General features: G+C 44.6%; 1 protein-coding gene across 1 annotated transcript in view; it reads right to left on the minus strand.

The window, feature by feature from the left end:
* Positions 1-21976, minus strand: part of SLCO3A1 (solute carrier organic anion transporter family member 3A1) — a 140758-nt gene that overhangs the window by 111274 nt on the left and 7508 nt on the right. The window contains exon 2 of the mRNA XM_074549211.1: positions 5740-6205. Within this exon, the coding sequence (XP_074405312.1) occupies positions 5740-6205 (466 nt within the window). The remainder of the gene's footprint in view (positions 1-5739; positions 6206-21976) is intronic.

Genomic DNA, 21976 nt, shown 5'->3' on the forward strand with positions numbered 1-21976 from the left:
AGCATGTTCCAGCAGGAAGGGCTCATGTGGATAAAGCACCCACGTTACTTGCAAGACCACAAACGAGCACAACAGGAAGGAGAGGGGGAAATGCTGTGAGGAGTGAAAGGATGAGCAGCCAGGATGGGCAGAGCTGTACAGACCTCTCAGGTGGGTCCTAAAGGCCTTCCAATCAATACACATCAACAGATGGCCTCAAAAGGCTGATGATATGACTGTATGCTATAAACACACTTATTCCACTTCCCGTGGTTTAGAAATGTAGGTTCAGACATACATGGCAAGCAATTTGAGAGCTTTGGAAAGGATAGGACTGATCAAAACACTTTCATCCTCCTTGTAAGAGACTTTTCATCAGGTGGAGACAAAACCAGCAAACCTCAAACACACAAAATGTTGACTCAAACTCTGATTTCAGCAGCTTATGCTGATAACTTGCCATTAACTCACCAGCATAGATACTAACTCAGATTTAATTCTTGTCAGTTGAGAAAATGCTTTTCCTTCTCCAAAGCACAATGGCTGCTATCATTTTGACTGACGTAAGCTACCATAAATGATTTTTCAAATGGACAAATTTATCCCTGGAGACAGCAAGATTCCAATTAGGACATGTTTGTCTTCCACTGCAGCAAATCTTGAGCTGATGCTTAAAGCAAGACAGAAGGCACCAGAAGCCGGAGTGAGCTTTCTCTCTGTCATCACAAACAGTGCTTCTACAAATTCCATGCAAAATATCCCCACACTAATACAAAGGTCAAAGCCAGCAGCTGCAATGCAGGGTCCCATATTTCTTACAGGGTTAGTTAGGACAGATGTGGTAGGAACACACCATTCTGTTGAGTTCTCCTCTCACACCAAGGGTAAGAGCTGGAACAACCGTATGATAAAACCAAAATACACAAAGAAAAGGCCAAATAGGTAAGACAGAAGAAAGCAGCTAAGCAGAGCTGAGTTATCCATTTTTGCATTCCTCTGCCCTGTCATGAAGCAGGCCAAGGACAGCTCTGTGCCCAGATACACCCTTGCACAGCAATAACTCAGGAGCACTCATCACTCCACAGCACACATTTCCTGACTCAAGACTTGTCCCTTCTGGGTTTCCTTTACGCCATTCTTCACATTACTGCAATTCAGTGAGGCCCCCAAGTCATGGGGCCTGAATATGTGGGGTGTGTGCCCACAATGCCAAACACAGAGACAGCTTCAACAAATGCAAAGAGAAACTCTGAAATGCATTAAAGATCAGCACAGCATTCTTCTGAATGAGTCTCACAATCTGGCAGGGCTCCTTCCAACATCAATATCAATTTCCTCCATCAACTGGAGACAGAATAATAGCAACTTCCTCTGCTTAATGCAGCCCTTAATTGTCCCAGATCAAATACTGGCTCCCAGAGGCTATTCATTCTGCTCTGTAGGTAACTGTGTCCCAGACAAGATGCAAGAACTTTTATCAGCAAATGTTAAATGCAGCAGGAAGGCCAGAAGGTGTGTCTCAGGCTGCTAAAAACATTAACCAACCACATCAGTGCACTGATGTGAGTTCTAATGGAACTCACAAAGCACTGCTGGGAGCAGCACGGGCACTCCAGTGACCAAAAAAACTCTTGTAAGCTTATCTGAGAGGTAGCAAATCCATACAACCACTGTCAGGTCAGGCTTTTTTCCCCTCTTTGGATCAGCTCTGATCAGCTCCCAGTGACAAAGTCCTCACTGATTTCAAGAGAATTCAGCAAGACTGAGCAGAGAAAGAACTAAAAAAGGAAATGCCAAGTGAGTCATTAGTGGGTGGAGAAAAGAAGCGTAGAGTAAGTAGTCTTTACTCCTTTAAAATAAACAGTGCCACAAATTGAAGGAATCCTTTGACACTAGTGAGGATGGAGCAGTAACAAGCCCTGCATAGTCTGTAGGAATGATGAATTCCTCCACTCAAAGGAGTTACTTATGCCAGATGCCAATAAACACACAGGTAAAATTATCTGTTAGTTTGGAAACCACTAGATGGGAGTTCCAATATTAAATACAAGCTCAGACTCAGAAGCAAGCAAACCAGCACCAAACCAGAACATTTTCCCCAATTTCAAACTGCTAAGAAAATTCCTTTATTTTTTTCCATCTTCTGTCTGCTACTGGCAGCATTATGACCTCTGAGTCAGATGCTGAAAACAGGAGGAGAGTTTCTTCCTGACCAGTGAAAGGTGTCCCTATCCATGGCATGGGTGGGAGCTGGATGATCTCTGAGATCTGTTCCAACCCAAACTGTTCTATGATTAACCAGAGCAGGCATGCTGCCATGATCTTTCTAACCTTGCTACAGCTCAGATGTGTTTCCTTTGGAACATCAGTATGTACTTTTCACACACTCATCTCTTTGCTTCACTTTGCCCTGGGTTACCAAAACAGCCCCTTTTTCTTAGGCCTGGTTACTACAGCAACAGAATCTTTTTGAGTTTGGTAGCAACACATTGCAGGCAGCAAAAAGAAAAAATTAAAAAATCTGCCATTAGTGCAAGAAAGAAACATGAAGCTGCAAGTCATCAGCCCATGAAGAGAAATATTCCTGTAGTATCTCACCCCTGCCTGTCTAATTAAGAAACTCTAAGAATCCCCACCTCCTTGGCAGAGCACAAGCCAGAGCAACCCCTGACTTCAAAGGATGCTCAGCGGAGGTGCACTGCCCACAACCTCCTGTGTGCCTGTCGCTGCAGAGAAACCACAGGAGAAATCTGATGGGCTTCAGTGTTCTGAAAAATATTACACTGCACAGATGCTATTAGTTCCACTAATGATTAAAGCCAAAGCACCACTTTAAACTCCATATGGTATCACATCTGCATTCCTCTGCATACACATGAGCATTAACACACAAAAAGGATGGTCGGGGGGTGTGTTCTTGGGGTTTGGACTTTTTTTTAAATAACCAGAGAAGCTGAACTGTATTGTTATTTCACTGCAAAGTGACTGTATTAGAAATTATATTATTACTCTACTTAACTTTCATACAACTTAGAAGGAGAAAAAAAAAAACCTCTTGTTGGTGCACACAGTTATTTCTATCTAATTCACTGCCTTGGGACATGAGGATTTTTATTTATGGCTAGTGCTTAGCTGTCAGGTTGAGAGACTGCTTCTAACCCTCAGCTAGAGTCCAGCCCAATGCAGCACACACAGAATCAACATAAACAATGCACTAAGGACAGCACAAACTGGTCAATCTGATCATCTCTCAGCAGCAGCCAGTCATTCTACAAAGTTCAGCCAGACAATTATCACTGTTATTAATTAGTTCCTGTCCTGAGAGAACAATCTATGCCAGATTTGCCCCTAATTTCAACTAAGGGAAGTTACCCAAAAACATTTCCTCTGGTCACACACGGCCCCCACTGAGTGAGTGTGCTATTATGAGAAAGCAAACTGATATAAATATAGCACAGTGACAGTATCCACTCTGCAGTTATTTCCTCTGTGAAACAGAGCAGAATGAAGTGGGTAAGCTGCTCAGCCAGCTTTCTTCTAAGGCCACTGAAAACTGCATTGATGACATCAACAAAAATAATCAGTTAAAGACAAATCTGAGCAAATAATTCTCAGACAACATTTAAACCGAGCAATCTGACTCCCTCTCAAGTATCCACCAATGTAAGATGACACTTCCACTTGTTACTTCTCCATTTATATTCATTCGTGGAATAGATTTTTTTTCCTGGTAGCTTTTATTTTCACTAGCAAAATTGATTGCAAGCTGATAGATGAATTAATCATCCAGTATCTGAAACCCTACCTGTGATTTATAGGCTAGGACAGGGCAGAAATTAAACTTCATTGCTGGTTGAGTGTGCATACACAGGCACTCCTCTGTAATCCACAATTCAGATGTAGAAATTCAGGTTATGATTTCCATAGCTAAAGCCAGAAAGCAAACAACCCCAAAATGCTTGGGGTTTCGTGGTGAGCTTTTTTTTGGTGTGGCTTTTTCTCTGTGTTTGTTTTTAAACTCCACATGTAGTAACAAATACGGTTAGACAACATCCTTATCTCTGCAGAAAAAATAAAAAAGCAGCACATAGTAAGCAGAAATAATTTTCTGGAAGCATTTTCCCAGCTACAGTTGAACTGCCAACTTTAAACACGTTATTTTAGCATACAAGATGAATGTAGCTCAGGAAGAAGAAGAATCACTCTTCCTAATCCTCCTCTCATGCACCCTCCTCCAGCCTGTTCTCAAGATATGAAGCATTGCTTAAAAAATGCCCACGGAACAGACTGAAAGAAGTTGCTGCTCCTCCATATAGTTATTTATAATAGATAATCTTAGAATCACTCTTAATTCCAGCTCATCATTTATGGTGTTGGCACAGTTGCTCCAGTGAATTCAGTCTCATTATTCACCTTTGGGTTGTACATTATCTTGTATTTTATACATCATCCTTCTTTGTCCAGTGGATCCCTCACAAACACTTACAGAACCAAGTGAGGATGAGTAATGACCCAAGGACAAAGCTAAATGCTGAAATACTACGATTTTATGGCCAGCTACAGAAAAGCAGGGACATGTTTTGAATACACAGATGAAACTCGGAGTGAAGCAGCAATACATCCATGAGTGCCATGCTATGCAGTGACCTTCCACCAGGCTTCTCCACTACCCAGGACATTAAAAAGCACTCTGAAAGTCAGCAGGACTGCTCAGCTGTGCTCTCAATGGCCACACTCAGCTTGGAAACTAGATAAAAATGTCTTTGGGAAAAAAACCCAAACAGGAAAAGGATCACCCATTCAGCTGAAAGTCACACCAAGGTGGGGATGATGGGACAAGTGCACACTTTTGGTCACCAGGATTATACCAACAATGGCAGCACACACTCCACTGATTTATTCCATTGGAGCAGCTCACCTAGTGACAAATCCCACAGAAAAAGGAATGTGCCAAGCTGGTACAATTTTTCAAAGAAAACTTTGCCAACAACATCCTCTTTAAACCTGCTAGGAGGGGGAACTACTGCTCAAGCAGTACCCACAAGCACTTTACCCCAATAACTGAGATGCTTCACTGGGGAATCAAAGGCAAATTTCACAGCGTAAACATACGAAAGAATTTTGCAACATGATCACCAGCACCATGAGTTCTACTTGAGGCTCACTGTATCTCAAAATAGACCTCACCAGTTTCCACATCCCATTCCGTTACAGGGATCACATTATCAAGGTCCTGCCACAGCATCCTGGGCCGCAGTACCCACTCTGTAACTGGCACTTCCCTTGCTAAAATGTGACAGTGGTAGTGACAACACGTGTGTCCTCTCAGTCTCCTCACACTGCAGTGATCACTCAGATGCTTTGGAACAGGATGAGAACTAGGGTATCATGTGAGGGAAAAAAAAACCAAAATAAAGAAGTCAACCATCATCACATACACCACTTGAAAATTCTTCAGCTAAAACTGAGCCATGAGCCATCGATATAAGAACTTAAAGCAATCTGGGCAAACACCAGAGAAGGAATGAGCATCTGCCCAGTCATCGCAGCTGTCAACCTTTACTACTGCTGCAATATAAGCAAGCACTACTGTGCTTCCCTGCTGCTTGATGGAGACACCCATGCCAAGTCACTTTCACAGCCCAGCAGCACATGGAGAAGAGGCCTTGAGGCACTTCCACTGGCATCAAACAGGCAAGAAGAGCCAGACGCCAGCCCACAAGGAAAGCCTTCCAGGAGGAGAAGTTCATGGAGCCTTACCTATGTACAGGGAGGAATCTTTCCGCCTCACGTGGTCATCAATGTAGGAAACTCCCAGGGGCTGGACAGGGGTAGCACCAATGCCCAGGAGGACCTGTGCCCCGATGAGCAGCAAGTACATCATGTTGGTGGCAGTCCTATTCCTGCAGATAAGGTCCGGGTCTGGTCCCTCATCGCTGCTGGACCCGTTGACAGCACACACATCCCTCCCTTCGGCTCCCCAGCGGATCTCCCCCGACTCGTACTCGTACTGGTGGGTGAGAAACTCAGGCAAGGCAGAAAGGAGGGCACCCAAGGCCATGACTATCCCTCCACATCCTATCAAGCGTGGCCGGTGTCCTCGGGCCCCGAAGTAGCTGACGAAGAGGATGAGGGCCAGGTTGCCAATCTCGAAGCTGCTGGCGATGACGCCCACGTCGGCGCTCTGCAGGTTGAACCGCCGCTCCAAGGTGGTTAAAACACTCACCTACAACAGAGAAATCCAGAGAGAATTACATTCCATGCCTTCCATTCTTCCCCCCATATGTACTGCTAAAATACAAATTTCCTTGACTTTTCCTTGGAGCTGAAACCATACCCCTCAAGGACATCCAAGTCACAGTACAGTAGCTGAGCTCCAAGCATGACCTGACTGTTCAAACACAGCCACGCCAGAAGGCCCTAATACCAAGTGACATTTCACAGCCTACCACCTGTCTGAGCACATGTCACTTCCGAATTCCTGTGCCCATCAGTGTGTATTTTGGATGCCTGCAGACACCCATGGTTCCATGATTCTGTCTCTGGGCTCCCTTTCTCTTTTGAAGGCACAACCTTCACGGTGCACTGTCCCACAGAACCAAGGAACAAACCACTCTGAGCTTCACACTCTGACAGGCACCCAGCCTTTCCCTTGGAATGAAATGCAGCTAGGGAGCAGCAGAAAACCCTGCAGGTTCTTTGCCTGCACACCAGCACAAGGCTATCAGAGACAATGATGTACAAACGGGCAGTTTAGCTGGCATTGAATGCTTTTACTCAAGTATATAAATAAAATGCTGATCAAAGGGTTTAAACTGTTTGTGGATTAGTTAATGACTGGGATTGTCACAGAGTATTTTTGAGAAGACAGGCCAATTAAGGTTTACATAGAAGATTTAAATCCACCATGAAGAAGGGATGATTTAACAAATTGTGAGTATTTAACACTAGGAAGAGAGAAGCACATGAATAGTCTTCAAATATTTAACATTGCTGTAAGAAGGAATGACCTGTTCTTTGAATTCAAAATGGATGGGACAAGAAGTGACAAGTTTAATCTGCAGCAGAGATGATTCAGGTTAGATACAAGGTGGGGAGGAACCAGATTTTACTGGTAGGGATTGTGAGGCACTGAAATACGTGGAGAGGCTGCAGAGGTCTTAAGAGAACACAGGTCAGGAAAGACACAGGTATGACTGATCTTGCCATGGGGCAGGAAAATGAACAAGATCATCTCTGGAGAGCTCTTCCAGTCTTGATTACATGGTGCAGTGAAACACAATGTGGATTTCCTGCAACAGTCAAGCACTGATCAGAGTATGAATGATGAACTATTAAGTACCCCACTTGCTGTCAGCTCTGCTCAATGGAGAAAACATAGTATTCTCATGTCTACAGCAGTGTCCCTCTTCTACAGTAAAAAAGCAACAAAAGAAATCTTGAATGTGTCACAGAAATGCCCAAAACTTTTACCTTGAATAAAAAACTATCTAGTTTTTTGGACTGCAAAAGATGAAGGTATTTAAGGTTGTCCTAAAAGAGGCAGGTTTCTCTATTCCAAAAAAAACGTGATAAAGACCTCAGAGCAGAAGGTAGCCCCTGGATAGAATAAAAATAGCCTCTCACTGGAGGCACTGAAAATCTTTGCTGATAAACCTCACGAAGCAGGAGCCTGCCTGACCGACTTTAAAGGATTCTGACAGCAGTTCTTCTCCGGGGGCAGTTTGCCTCTGCCAGGGTACACCAGGGCACAGTTGGACAAAGACAGCCCCATTGGCAACAAAATGGAAATGGAAACAACCCACTTCTGCTGCTTTGCATAAGCAAAAGCTCCCAAACCTGACTGTGATGTCCAAGTCAGATGTCCAAAACTGGGCTGTGATAATATTTTCTGAAAATCCAGCCCTCTTCTCATAAAGGCAGCTCTGATTTTATACTGCCACCAGTGTAATCCTCCCCAACTAAAGAGCTGAGGAAGGCAAGGAGAAAGAAACCTAAAAATCAAATCCTATGAATCAAGGCAGAGCAAGAGCAGTAATTCCTCCCATGCCAAAGCCAGGTGTGTGTCAGTGGAGAGGAGATCACCACTGTGCCTGCAGCACCAGGTGCAGGTCCCTGTTGGCTTGGAACAGCCCCGTGACTCACAAGGGACCAGAGTGTCCTCTGAGAGAGGGGACAGCACAGCCTGTCCTGCTCCAGCGGCCTTGGCAGGGCTGGAGCTCACATTCTGAGGGACACTGCTGCTCCCAGCCCTCTCTCTGTGGGAGCAGAGCAGGAAAGCACAGACACTGCCATAAAAAATCATGCTGGTGTTCCCAGAGCAAGGCGTGACAAGGAGGGGGATACAGAAAACATTCCACAGCCACAGGCAGATCCACCAGGCACCCATGGCAGAGAGAACCATGGAATGGTTTGGATTGCAAAGACCTTAAAGATGATCTGTACTTCCAAACCTTCCACCATGGATAAGGATTTATCATCCATGGTTTTATTGCAAGGTGTGGTCTAACAGGGCTGGTGCTGGGGTCCCATGAACACCAACTCTGACAGACTGGGGAATCTCTCCAAGATCAATATATAGCTCTGAACAAAATTATGTCTGTGGTGCGCATTTCTGAGCTGTACCTGGATGGGAAACTCATGATTACTCATTACAGCTGTGTAAACTGAGGTAGAGAGCCAACTATTAATGAGACAAGTGCAGTCAACAAAATTAATTTCTGATGGAATAATTTAGGCTGGAAGATTGAAAGCCAACAGAAGTGATTTCCCAAGGCCAACTGGTATTAACTAGCTTTGGAAGCCTCCCATATTTCAACCTGGCTGCCTCATTTTAGGCTTTTATCATACATATATACAAGTGGCTAGAAAGCAGGATGGTGTTTAGATACATGTGGGTGCCAGATCTCAAAAGGGTCAGATTTTGGACAGCTGGATTTCTGATACAGAAAACTGCACCATTTCCAGGTGCAATTCACAGTGACAGAGACAGTAAAAAGGTGACAAACCTGGGAACTAAAACCAGAGTCCCAATTCTCATTCCACTCTTATTTCTGTGGGACTTCAGCCATTCTTTTCCTTTTTACAAACACTAACCCACTCACAGGAGAGAAAAACAGCCTCACCATCCCTAATACTTTCCTGCTTTAATTTGGGAAAAAGACTGAAACAAAGGCTGGAGGAGGACAACAACACAGGGCAAATTCCAACTCTCTTGATAAAAGCTGGCAGTTCTCCTTATTCCTCTGGCCAGACCACAGTGCATTTCCCAGTCTGCTCCTTCTGGCTGTAGCACTGCTACCCAGTGCTAAGTGGGTTATGATGAAAGGGGCTGTGGTGAAAGAACAAATCCATCATACCAGCCTTGAGCATCCAGAAGAAAATAGCATCCAAGTACAAAATGCTGAGACCAGCATCAGCAGAATAGCCTCCAAAACTGACAGTCACAGTGAGGGGAAAAAAAAATTCCCAAAATAAAAATAGGGCTGGGAAATAAACTGTCAACATGCAGATTCTTAGCCAGAGAACAACAAGAACAACAACTGCATTTTATCCAGGGTAGCTGCAGCCTGGACAGCACAGCCCAAACTCTTACTGTGACATTGGCTGTGACCTTACAAAGACCAACTACAAAATCAGCAATAGCACAGCACAGATGTTACCTGCATTCATGCATAATAAACCCCTGCCCATGGCTAAAATAATTTCTGTACCCTTCGTGCTCCACTTTTATGGGATTTTCTGTACATAAGGTTTAACCTGACTAAACTTGTCATTTTTGTGTGGGATGTTCCAAGTGCCCTTGTAACTGTGGGATAAACACACTGCATTGCCTGCATTTCTTTTCACAATCCTGTTCCCCAGCAGACCAGCCATCACCACTCAGACACTAACTGTGTTTATCCAGAGTTACATAAAATGTTGTAAAAGACACCACAGGTCCCTGTAAAATACTGATGTCATGTGGAAAGGCTGTGAGGATTATAAAAAGTCCCTGTGTGCTGCTGCCAGGTCAGTCACTCCAGAGCACAGCCCACGTGGATGCTGTTTGAGAGCAGGGATGTGGGCCATGGGATGCTGCAGCCTCACAGCAGCTTCAGATGGACAAACTCCTGCTCAAACACAGCAGGGAAACACCAGGAGCCCACAGCTGTGAGGCTGCTGCTTCCTGACTCCTGTCAGCTCACACAGCTGCTCAGCCAGGGATGGGAAGAATCGAATAAGAGGGGATTTGGTTAAAAAAAGCTTCTTCCAGGAAGCAAAGGCAGCACCCAGCAAAACTCATGCAGACAAGGTGGAGCAGATGATGCAGCCTGAGCCCAAGAAGTCACTGGTGAGAAACCACCCACAGGAACAGACAGGTCCAGAGAAGGCTCAAGGACTGAGGCAGGGCCAGTGCTCTATCCACCCAGGAAAATGGGAACAGCACTGGAACTGCAGCTTCCCGTGGCAGTGTGCCTGCCTGCCACCCTTATCTCACATCTGTGCTCACATCTGTCCCTCAGCAGGTCACTGGGGCTCTGACCAGCCTCTCCATTAACTGCAGCACTGGACTCAGCCTTCTGTTGAGCCAGCTTGCTGCCTCTTGCATGGCTCCCATTTCACCTACCCCAGACATCTCCCACTCCATTTCTGACAGCAGCTCCACTAAATGCAGCTCTGAGACAGATAAGCTGTGTGGCTGCTGCTACTCTACATGTTCCTGCTCCTCCAGACTGGGTCTACACCAGAACAGTCAATGGACCACTGAAAACTACCCCAGTTTGGCACCTGCACACCTTGCTCATGCAGAAAGCAGGCTGGGCATCCAGAAAAGACCATGTAACCCAGCCTGGTGGCTTTCTGTGATCACACTGCAACATACAGGAGACAGAAGTGATTAAAACTTGTAGCATGCTTGCACTGTCTCCCCTTACTGAGCCACAGCAGGCTGCACGCACACGTTTGGATCAGATGACTGACATCAAACAGGCCTGGGCTGAAGGGGCCTCCTAACAGCACTCTAAAACACTCTTCAATGATTGAAAAAGGAAAATGTCTCATGTAACGCACACAGTGATAAATGAACCACATCAAAGAAAAAAAAAAAGAAATAATCAATCACCACCTTAAAATTATCCAGCCAAAGCAATTTATATTGCAACTTTTGTAACTAAATCCAGGGAAGCTTATGCCATGCCATTCTGGACTTATTTCAGTAATACATGCTCACATTCATCATCCGTGTCTGTCCTGAATCTACAGAGCTCGGCCTTTCTGAACCAAAGTACATTTGTTTTCTCTATAGGCTGTTTATTTTATATTAGTGCTCAGCAAAAATACAATCCACAGACCTGCTTCACCCTATTGGCCCACTTTATCACTAAGAAATGAACTGAAGGCTGGGAGCACCATTATGGAGGCAGAGCCACAGTACATTGAAAATGAATATCATATTGTTCGTCTCTCCAATGATCAAGTCATTCACCCACAGAGTCTCCAGTTAAGTTCATTGTATTAATAATACTGGGTTATATATAGAAAACACATTGACTTTATGCCTGAAGGGCTTTTTCAAAAGGCTCCTTTTTAATGTAAAATACATTTTCTCAGTTATGTGGTAAGAGATTGGACTTGAAGAGACATGTCTGCAGTGCTATGGGGTGTAAAATAATTGCCTGGCAACTACGTTCCCAAAGGAAAACAAACGCAGTCTCCATTACAGAGCTGGGAAACACAGGGTTCCTTGCAGAGCCGAAGGGACCATGCCAAAAGTGCCACTCCTTCCAGGTGCCTCCACCCACCTCTTCAGGTGTCACCTCATCCTCTCTTCCTGCAGGATGGGGCAGACGTGATCCCATCACTGGGAGACTCTGAACAGCTCTCTCCTGTAGGGATGGTCCCCAGGGCTTGGACACCCTCCTTCCACTGCCACCAGGCTCAGGCTTCAGAGGGAATGATGCTAATCCTCTGCTCTGACATCTTCCTGCTCCACAATTCCACTTGAGGTTGAGCCAAACTTTTAAAAAGGCAGCCACGTCCTTGGCATTCTGCACACTCCTTCTCCATCGGATGGTGGGAAGAGGACAACAACCTTAATACTCTTTGCCCAAATCCAGGCAACAGCTCTTCTTGCTGCTCCTCATCCCACCAAAGTAGTGAGGGCATCAGCACTGCCTCTCTCAGGCTGCTGAACACCTTTTTTTGGTCCAGCAAAGCCAAAACTTAAAATACATTTTCACTGCAGATGCCAACACCTGTGCTGGTTTTGGGCACACATACATTAAGGAAAGCAATAAAAGGTGCTGATATGGGCACACCCAAGCTGGCTCTGCTCAAGGTCTGGAAATCATCTCTGCATAGAAATCTGCATTCACATGACAGGGATAATAGATGCCACAGCTGAATCCCTGCTGGAAGTAGGGTGTTATTAGCTTGGCTCTTGCTGCATGTGCCTGTGCTGTTTCTAGGCCAGCACTCGACAAATCTGCAAGTTACTGTACTGGTGCCATGAGGAGTTTGCAGATTGGATCTGTGCCTCACTGGTGTGAAAAATTCATTTTATATTCTAGTGACCAGCTCTGAGGTTACTGACACAGTCCAAATTCATCACACGTCCAAGGTCAGGATTTTCAGGGCCCGAGAAGAGAGAGGGTACTGCACCATGCAGCAAGAGAAACAGCACATCACACTCCTAGCTGAGGCAAGGCACACATTTTTGGCAACCTTCTTCTCTCTGGCATCAAGCAGAAAACTTTCCTGTCATCTCCTGTAGCCCACTGTGCATCTCCTCACCACATTTCAGCAGCCACAGGATCCTGTGCCCCTGGCCCTTGGCCAACACACAGGGCACAGAACAAGTGTACCTGGGCAACTTTGGCAGGGTTTCACAGCTGTGCCACAAACACAGAGATGCTCCAGGCTGTTGCACACTGAAAACAGAGCAGAGAGTACTCAGCACCCAAGGAAGATATCCTGTTTTGGTCAGAAGCTGACATATCAAAAACCCACAATTTGTTCCAAAATAGAAAAAAGCCGCGCGCCTCTCAAAGGTAAAGGTGCACTTTCCACTACTCTAGTGAAACTGGGATCCAAATATGCTGTACAAAACCCTCACCCTTAACCCAGGCACCCACTGCAGCACGCAGCAAGGCAGGCAGGGCTGGCAGTACCTCCCTCATTTGTTTCCTGCAGATCCTGCACGGGACACAATGGGCTGACCCCCTTTCCCAGCTCCCCGAGGAAGGGAAGGCGCAGTGCCCCATTTACAGCAGCGTGAACAAAAAGATCACTGGGGTGTTGTTTGCAGCTACCCCCTCAAACCCACCCCTGGAAATGTAGGTTTCCATGGTGGAAAGTCAGCCTGAGTCACCAGGAGCTCAGACCAGACCCAGGTACAGAGCCAGGCCACACAGAACTGCCTCAGCAGAACTTGAAAGGCTTCTCTGTTGCTCTGACACAGATGCACACCACAGCCAAAATCTACTTTTTAACCTTTTCAAGCCTCAACCTACACTGATATTATAAGCACAACCATTTAGTGTCCACACAAGCTTTCTGCTGCTCAATATTGACCTCACTGAGTGAAAGCAGGTGGTATTTTAGTCCATGACAAGGTATCTACATAAAATCACCCAGTGCCAGAATCCATTTTTAGCACAAACTTTCCCTTGAATAGCACACTTACAACAAAGCCAGTAGGTATTTGAATCCTTGCTTATTTTTAAATGTTATGTCATCCTCATTGGCAGCCAAATAACACATCATAAACATGCATAGAGGCACAAACCTCAACCCTGTAGCTGCATTTCTGCATGCTTTAAAAACTGTAGCACAGAACAGTGCTGCTGGCACATTTCAGACCTGGAGGATGAAAAATTCCATGTGGAATAAATGCACAGCAGCAGGGGCTGGTGAGCAGGGGCAGCCAATCTCTCTGTCACAGTAAACAGCCAAGGGAAAGCTGCTGGAACATCTTTTGACACATTCAGAGATGGATTTTTTTTCTCCATGGGCAGCAAGTAGGTGTAGAAAGCCAAATGAAGAGGAATTCAAAGTGTAGAATTTAAATGTAGGTTCCTGCAGCACTCCTGGCCACATACAGAACTGACAGCAAGATTCATACATGGGTCTGGGACTCTGCAAACTGGCCACCATCATGCTGGGCTCCAGCTGAGAGAAGATAAATTTCATGTCACTGGAAGATTCTTTACAGGAAAAAACCCTTCCTATGTAGCATCCCATGGACTGTGTACTACCACTGGAGAGGCACAATCCCAAGCTGTCACACTGCAACACCCTCCCTTCTCCACCTCCACAACTGAATGCAGGTTTGCTTGTTCATCCCATAAAACACTTCCTAACACAACACTTCCCTGCCTGCAGAGAAGGCTTCCTACTATAACACAGAAACCATAATGCCCAGGGAATCAGTCACATGTAGGGCTTCATGTTAGCTTAATTTATGACCAGGAGCTGAACTCAGGGCTAAGGGTGCACCTGAGTTGTGCCAATGCAGACGAAGAAGCAAGGCCAGTGGAGCTGGCTGCTGGAGCATTCCCAGCTGCCAGGCATGAACCAGGGCAGAAGTGACACGGGCAGGACACTCTGAGGCAGCATTAATAAAAGCTCTGAAGGAAGCTGGATTCAGTTTTCACGGTTGGAAGGCAGCAGTGATTATATAAAGGCTGTATACTGGGAGAGGAGCTTTTCTGACAAGTCCCACGACTTTTCTCCTCTTCTGCTCTGGCTCTGCTGATATTTCTCCTGCTTTATCCCTCTCCAGTAGAGAGGATGCCTGGCTGCAGCAAATGGGAACTCAGCTTAAGGAGAAGTTTGAGGCTTTTCCCATCAACCAATGCATCAAATGCTTTAATTTAGTAAGCTTTGGGACAGAGGAAGACATTTAAAAGGGAAACAACAAAATGGCTACATTGCAATGTGCCATTCCACAGCACTTGTGGACAACTCATAAAAGAAATACTGAATTACACTTGTGCACGTGGAATTGAGGTCTCTCCAGCACCTAACCAACAACACCCCAAGCTTGCCCCAGAGCCACATGTGCTGCTTGCTGATCCCCAGCTCACACCCTGCACCCACACAAGCACTGTCCCTGTCATCCTGCTTGTTAGCCAACTAACACCCTCCTCCCAAGCTGCTCACAAGGCACTCATTGCTCCTTTCACCTTGCCTCTGTGCAGTGCCAAGGGTACAAACAGGAGCCTTGTGCTCCCCAACAAAGGGAGAGGCAGGCTGGAGGTGAGCAAGGAGGGCCATGGTGTAAGCAGGCGAGTCATGGCTTGAAGGTGATCTTAAATCTATCTACAGCAGAATCACCAGAACCTGAAAAACTTTAATGAGCACACACAAGGAAAACAGAACTTCTCACCTCTTCTATTTACCTGTCAGAGTCTGACATGAGCCAAAGCACAATAGGAGAGGGGTTCCCATAGAGGATCAATGCTCCTAATGATATGGCAAATTCTGGGAGGAATCCGTCATTCAGACACTAGAGAGTGGGAATGGTTTTGGATTCAGCATTCAGCACAAAGCAGAGACATCCACTAACTAATGGTTACTGCAGCCAACAGGAGCATTCTCTCTTCTCTGCTTGAACTTTTCTAATCTGTGTTCTCTCAACCTCCACAGCCATTTCAAATCTCATGTTTTCATCACCTTCCAGTTCTTCACTCATCCTTTGCAGACAGCTTCTACATGAAGTTAATTCTCTTTATACTCAGCTTCTCCCTGGTTCCTGCCTCCCCAAGGTACTAATTACAATGCAGTTTATTAGCCAGGCACATAACACTTAGACTCTAATTTTGCCCTGCTTTAGAGAAAGCTGGACACCACTGAGACAGTGCACTGGAGTCAGTAACAGGGAAGGGTATTTTGCAAAAGCACTTCAGTGGCTTTGGAACAGGAGCCCCATTTTCAAAGAGACACTTGGAGCACGTCACTTCTGTCAATGACAGTACGGCTCAGAAAACATCCTTGAAACTAATACCCTCAGGCTCTTTTAAAATCCATCACTTACCAAAGAGTGAGTAAAGCAGCCCCAAGCAGTCTTTTCCAGTGAAGCCTCAAAGAGCAAAAGGCCAAACATTTCAGCCCTGACATTTCAGGCAGGTGTGAAGGAAACAGGGATGCCATTCAGCAACAAGGCTGATCATCACAGGTAGGATAGCACAAAATCACTAGCCCATTAATTAATTTAGTTCAGCCTGTTATGATAACTGCAGGTGACCTGGTTCAGGGCACAAGCACAGGGCACTCTCAAGCCAGTTACCATCACTGGAGCAGCTCATGCCCATCATCCTACACCACAAGATGACCACAGAACCTGACAATAGCACAGCTAGCACACTTGCTGATTGAGAGAGAAAGCCCAAAACCTGGAGATGTCCAAGATAAAGCCAGGAAATGAGCCCAAGCATGCCTGGTCTGCACCTGCACCACAAAATACAAACAGTAGCTGTTCCTCAGCCAACAAGAGTTACCCCATGGGCTAAGCTGTCCTCTCCCAAGTCTGCCACATGTCACATTGTCCAAATGTGAATAAATCCAGATTTCTCTGGGCACAAATGTTAGTCTTGACTGATGAAGGGAGTCAGTTTGGACACGACAGGTCTGGACAGCCAGCTGCAAAGGAAGAGCTTGGCTTGAAAACATCATCCACATGTGGCAGGAATGTTCCTCTGTTCCTGCTAAGCTGCCACCATCACCAGAATCTACCTCACCAGTATTGGTTCAGAGGAATCAAGCTGCTGTTCCTCCATCATTTAATCTCCTACTTGCCTGAATAGTGAGGGTGAGAAGGAGGTCAGGGAAATTCACAGTGACAGGACTCCTGGAAACACTCCATGAACCTAATATTCTGTGACACTGTCTGGATACCAAGAGTTGTGAATGCAATCAGGATGCTGAGAATCAAATTGAAAGTGTCTGAATCCATGCACTATGAAGTACAGGAGGAAGACAAAGGAAAAAAATCAAATCTCATTTTAGTTTCATTTGCACTTCCAGTGTAGCAAAGTTCTGTGCACCTCTTAAAGATCCCATTCCTGGAAACCTCAGTGTGATGCCTAACAGGAATCCATAAAGACTTGGTCAGCAGTAACTTGAGTACAAGTATTGGAGTAACACATCCATTCATGTCAAAAGGCCTCGTTAAAGCTAAACCAGAAGACTACACTTTGCCACACGCTATCTTATCTGCAGAACATTTTTGTCCATTTTGGCCAACCACACCCCCAAATTGTAATGGCAACTCAGAGTAAGTCAGTTTGAACATGAAAATACAGAAGTATTGAGCTGGAAACATTGTAGGAGAAAAAACTTCCATGCATGAGACCACAGAACCTTATACCAAATCCCAGAAAGAACTCTGCATCCAGATTTACCTCCCAGTTTGTTACCCTGCTAACCAATTGCTCACTGGATAGCTGCCCACAGATACCAGAGGTGCAGTCTGTTAATGTGGGAGTATCTGGAAAATTTAGATAACAACAAGGGACCCTGGGCACTGTTCAGGGATAGACTTCAAAAGTTTGCAATCTGAACACACACAGAACTGATTCTAGAGACTGCATCCAGTATTTCCCAAGAGTCATTATACACAACTACAGTAATTCATTGGGGATCTTACAACTACAGCAATTCATTAGGGATCTATTTAAATAAGAAGGCAAAATAAAAATTCTGGCAAAAAGCTTGTCCAGCATAGAACTAAACTGAATAATTCAAATCAATAAATGCCATTAAAATAAAATAAGGGAGTCTGCACCATAAGGCTGAAATGCTTCCACAAGAAACAGCAAGAAGATATTTGAAACTTCTGCCTTCTTGCTAAGAAAGAGCAAAAACTGAGATTAAGTGCAACAGAGAAGCCTTGATGCATCCTAATCCATGGAAAACCCTGAACTTCTGTGCAGTTCTGAGAAAGCTTGTGCTCAAATGACACAGCAAACCCACAAAACTGTGCCTCTAGCACATGGCTTGCTAGTGTGGCTAAACTTCAATAGCCATCAAACAACTCCCAAGCTGATTTTGGAATCCACTCATTCACACAGTGATCTGTCAATGCAGAAGAGGCCTCAATTAAGCGAATTAACTCATGGAAGTGCACGGTTTATCCAGCTCCATGGAAGACTTGAATACTTTCAGCCTTTGCTCTCAAGCTCTCTGAAGCTGGCAGGTTTGAATCCCAAAGACTGTGGGAAAGCTTTTCAGTAACCCCAAGCAGCTCCCTTGAGTTACAATTTTTAATAGTATTAAATATTGTCGCAGACATCTTTTATGAAAAAACTTTTTTAAAAGACTTTTCCTCTCGAGAAGCTGAGAAGCCTCAGGAACAAAATGTAAACATTGATTATCTGCTGCTGTGGAATGCAACAGGTGGATCTGTGATTGGCTCATGTTGGTTGTTTCTAATAAATGGCTAATCACAGCTTAGCTAGCTCAGACAGAGAGTCCGAGACACAAGCTTTTGTTATCATTCTTTCTTATTCTATTCTTAGCTAGTTTTCTGATGAAGTCTTTTCTTCTATTCTTTTAGTATAGTTTTAATATAATATGTATCATAAAATAATAAATCAGCCTTCTGAAACATGGAGTCAGATCTTCGTCTCTTCCCTCAACCTGAGACCCCTGTGAACACCGTCACAAAATATCACAGACTATAGAAAGAGAACTAACAATAATCTCCTAAACACAACCTAGACTGGCACCTTGTGACCCTTGGGCTCAAGAGCCATGGGGCTCAAGCAGCCATGTGGTTTTAGTATCACATTTTGATGTCAGAAATAGAAACCTGTGGTCCAAGCACCCTCCTTTGGGCCAAAGCTGGAGAACAGAAGACAAGGCACTTCCTGCAGGAACACAGCTGAGCTCAGGGGCACTCCTTGCACTGAGCACCCTGGATGAGACCACCTATGTGCAGGATGGATCACCCAAACAGCCATCCCTGCCCTTCACAAACAAGCACCCCAGGACAAGGCATCCCTTCAGCTGGAGCTCCTGTGCCCCAGCCAGCAGCTGCACTGGCTTCAGACATAGGGACCTGCATTACAACTAGCTATAGGCAGCAGCAAACACAGTGTGCATCTCATGCACAGCCTCAAAGGCCCATTGTAATTAACCACTCTCGGCCCTGTACGCTAGACAGGACAAAAACAAAACCCACAGTTTTCCTTTGCTGGTAAGCCCTAAAAACACTGCCCACTATTTCTCATAAAGGGCCTGTATGCCCAGCACTGTCCGTGTCACAAGCCAGAGCATTTGGCACAGGCTATGGGAGGGGTAACTCCCACAAAAAAATCACATTTTACAGACAATGCCTGCAGGACAGAAAGAACACCACCATGCTTTAGTCACACAGACATGCTTCTCCTTGGGCTGAACCTCGCTGCCCAGTGGGACACCACAAAAACCAGTGACTGATCACCAAGTGCAGACAGGACCCAAGCATAAGGGAAACCATTTACCCAGTGGAAACCAACATTCCTGCAAAGTGCACACCAGTGCCCAACATGATTAATGATTTACTTCATGGTGATGCTCTCCCAGCAGAGCACAGTGAGGATCTGACAGAGAAAACTCTCAGAGAGCCATGGAGAAAAAAAGGGGTGGGATGGGGGGAATATGGCGGTTTGGCTTTTGGCTTTGTTTTAAACATAAAAATCTATTTTAATGGGTGATGAAAGTTAATTTTCCCAGGTCAAGTCTGTTTTATCCCTGACAGTAATTGCTTTTTCTCAACCCACAAGCTTTTTCACCTCATCTTCTGCCCCCACTGTGTTGATGAGCGAGTGAGAGAGAAGCTGGGTGGTGATCTGGCTGCAGACCAAGGTTAACACACCATAACATCTCACCAAGCAAGGTGGACATCCTTTAATAAGAAAAGAGTAAAAGCTTGAAGGATAACTTGGAGAAAATAGCTTTCTTAAATCACAACAATTACATATCCTCCTGCAGCTCAGTGAGATGATGAGAAGCAAGTTGTAGGATTGAAAAACTGAAAGTCTTAAATTGCACCTCTTTAAAAATCAAACCTTAGTTATATACTGTTATTTTCTGTTTCCAAATTACTGGGTAATAAAGGATCCATGCCTAACATGGCAACTCAATGCATTATCATATAACACTCAGGCCATGTCAGGATGAAAAGTGAGCATGTTTCCAGCAGATGAAACTCATTAGCAGGGCACAAGAAGCAGCTGGACACCACTGGGGGCATTCCCCTTTCATGTTCTTCAAAATAATTTTCTTTCAGTCAGTGTTTTAGCTTCTCTCTTGGAAAGTTTTAAATGGTTGCCCTCTTCTCTCTTGGCATTTCTCAGTGTAGACAGGCACATGTGGTGTTTTTCAGATGTACAGGGACCTGCCCTGCTACTGTCCCAAGCAAGGCACATGCCAGTCCTCCTGCATCTTCCTTCAGAGATTCCTTTCAAGTTAAAGTGTGAGGTTTAGTCCATTCCAGCACCAAAACACTCCCAAGCAAATCTCTGGTCTCCTGCTAATGATGTGCCAAACCATGTCTGCATGAAGCTGAGAAGTGGAAAGAGGTAGCAACTATTTCATATCCTCCTTTTCAGAAGTAAAAACAAGAACTCCAGACAACCTTTCTGCAGCCCTTCCTGGTAAAGTTCCACCAGAGAAAACAAATACCATTCATTGTTTAACAGGACAGCCTGCAAAACTATTAAGTTATTTTGTTTTCTCACTCCCTGCTATTCCTTTGGAGGATTAAAGGGATGAAATAAATCTGAAACTACAGAACACTCAGAACTCTGTCCTGCCATGGCAAACACTATTTATCTATCACAAACACTGCTATCCTCTGGCTCTGCTGTGTTTGAACATAGGTGCTCCATCTAACACATATTCCAAGAAGACTCCAGGAAAAATACTTCCTTTTCACCTTAAACATAAATTCATAGAGTAATTCCTCTATTTTAGGAATGTAGAGGGCACCACTACCTGTCACCCTCCACTGCAAAGCAATTCCACATTGTTTCATGCAGTTCTCCAGGTATTAAAATGCTAGGTATCATCCTAAACAACACACATTTCAAGGCTGTTTCTTCTATATTGACCCAAACTCAATGCTGATTTCAATTCAGCCAGAATTCTTCCAGTGGGAGACAAAAAAAAAAAGTATGCCACAAATATACCACTGTTCATCTCTGAAAATGAAAAGTGAAACATTTTTGAAAGGTTTCTGTATTCTTCCACACCCACACCACACATCTCAACAGCCAAACTTTCTTTCAGTTTCTTTATAACAGAGTTTGTAGTTGCATTAAAAAAAAACAACAAAAAAAAAAGTAACTAAAGACAGTGTTGGATTTGGATGCAAACATCAAAGCACCAAAAAACAAAACTGCCATAGTTGCTTCAGAAAGTGGGTGAGTCATGAAGACCTCAATACAACTGAATTATCCAGGTTCTGTCAAAAACTTCACTGTCATTTGATGGATCACCACAAATCTAAATTTTAAGTCTTTTTCCACTTTCAGTAAACTAAGGAATTATGAATTATACCAGTGAACAGCATGGCAAGTGTTTCAAAAGGACACTTTAATATTAAAAATAAGCCAATTCCAGCAATCCTTGCCCAGGAAACAGATGTAGCATGAAATAACAACTCCTGTGCCCCCACACTGGCTCTCATAGCCACTTATCTAAGAGCCACTGTGCCTGCAAACATGCAGAAACCATCCAAGTGATAGCTGCAGACACCAAGATGATGTTAAAAAATACAGAGAAATCAGCTGGCTGCTTGGTGAGATTTGGAAAGGCTACTATGAAGGGAGAGGCAACAGAGGGGAAAAACAGAAACGAAAGCACATTCCTTTTCTTCTTGAAAATAACAATGATGATAAACATTCCAGCAAACCAGAAATAAATATTTTGCTTTCACACTCCAGTCATGTAAAATAACTGACTGGGTTCAGGCACTGCTGCAACAGAAGCTCAGTAAAAGATTTTCAACCTCAATTCAGTGGGTACTGTG

The sequence above is a fragment of the Zonotrichia albicollis genome, chromosome 11 (genome assembly GCF_047830755.1).
Source record: "Zonotrichia albicollis isolate bZonAlb1 chromosome 11, bZonAlb1.hap1, whole genome shotgun sequence".
Classification (NCBI taxonomy): Eukaryota; Metazoa; Chordata; class Aves; order Passeriformes; family Passerellidae; genus Zonotrichia; species Zonotrichia albicollis.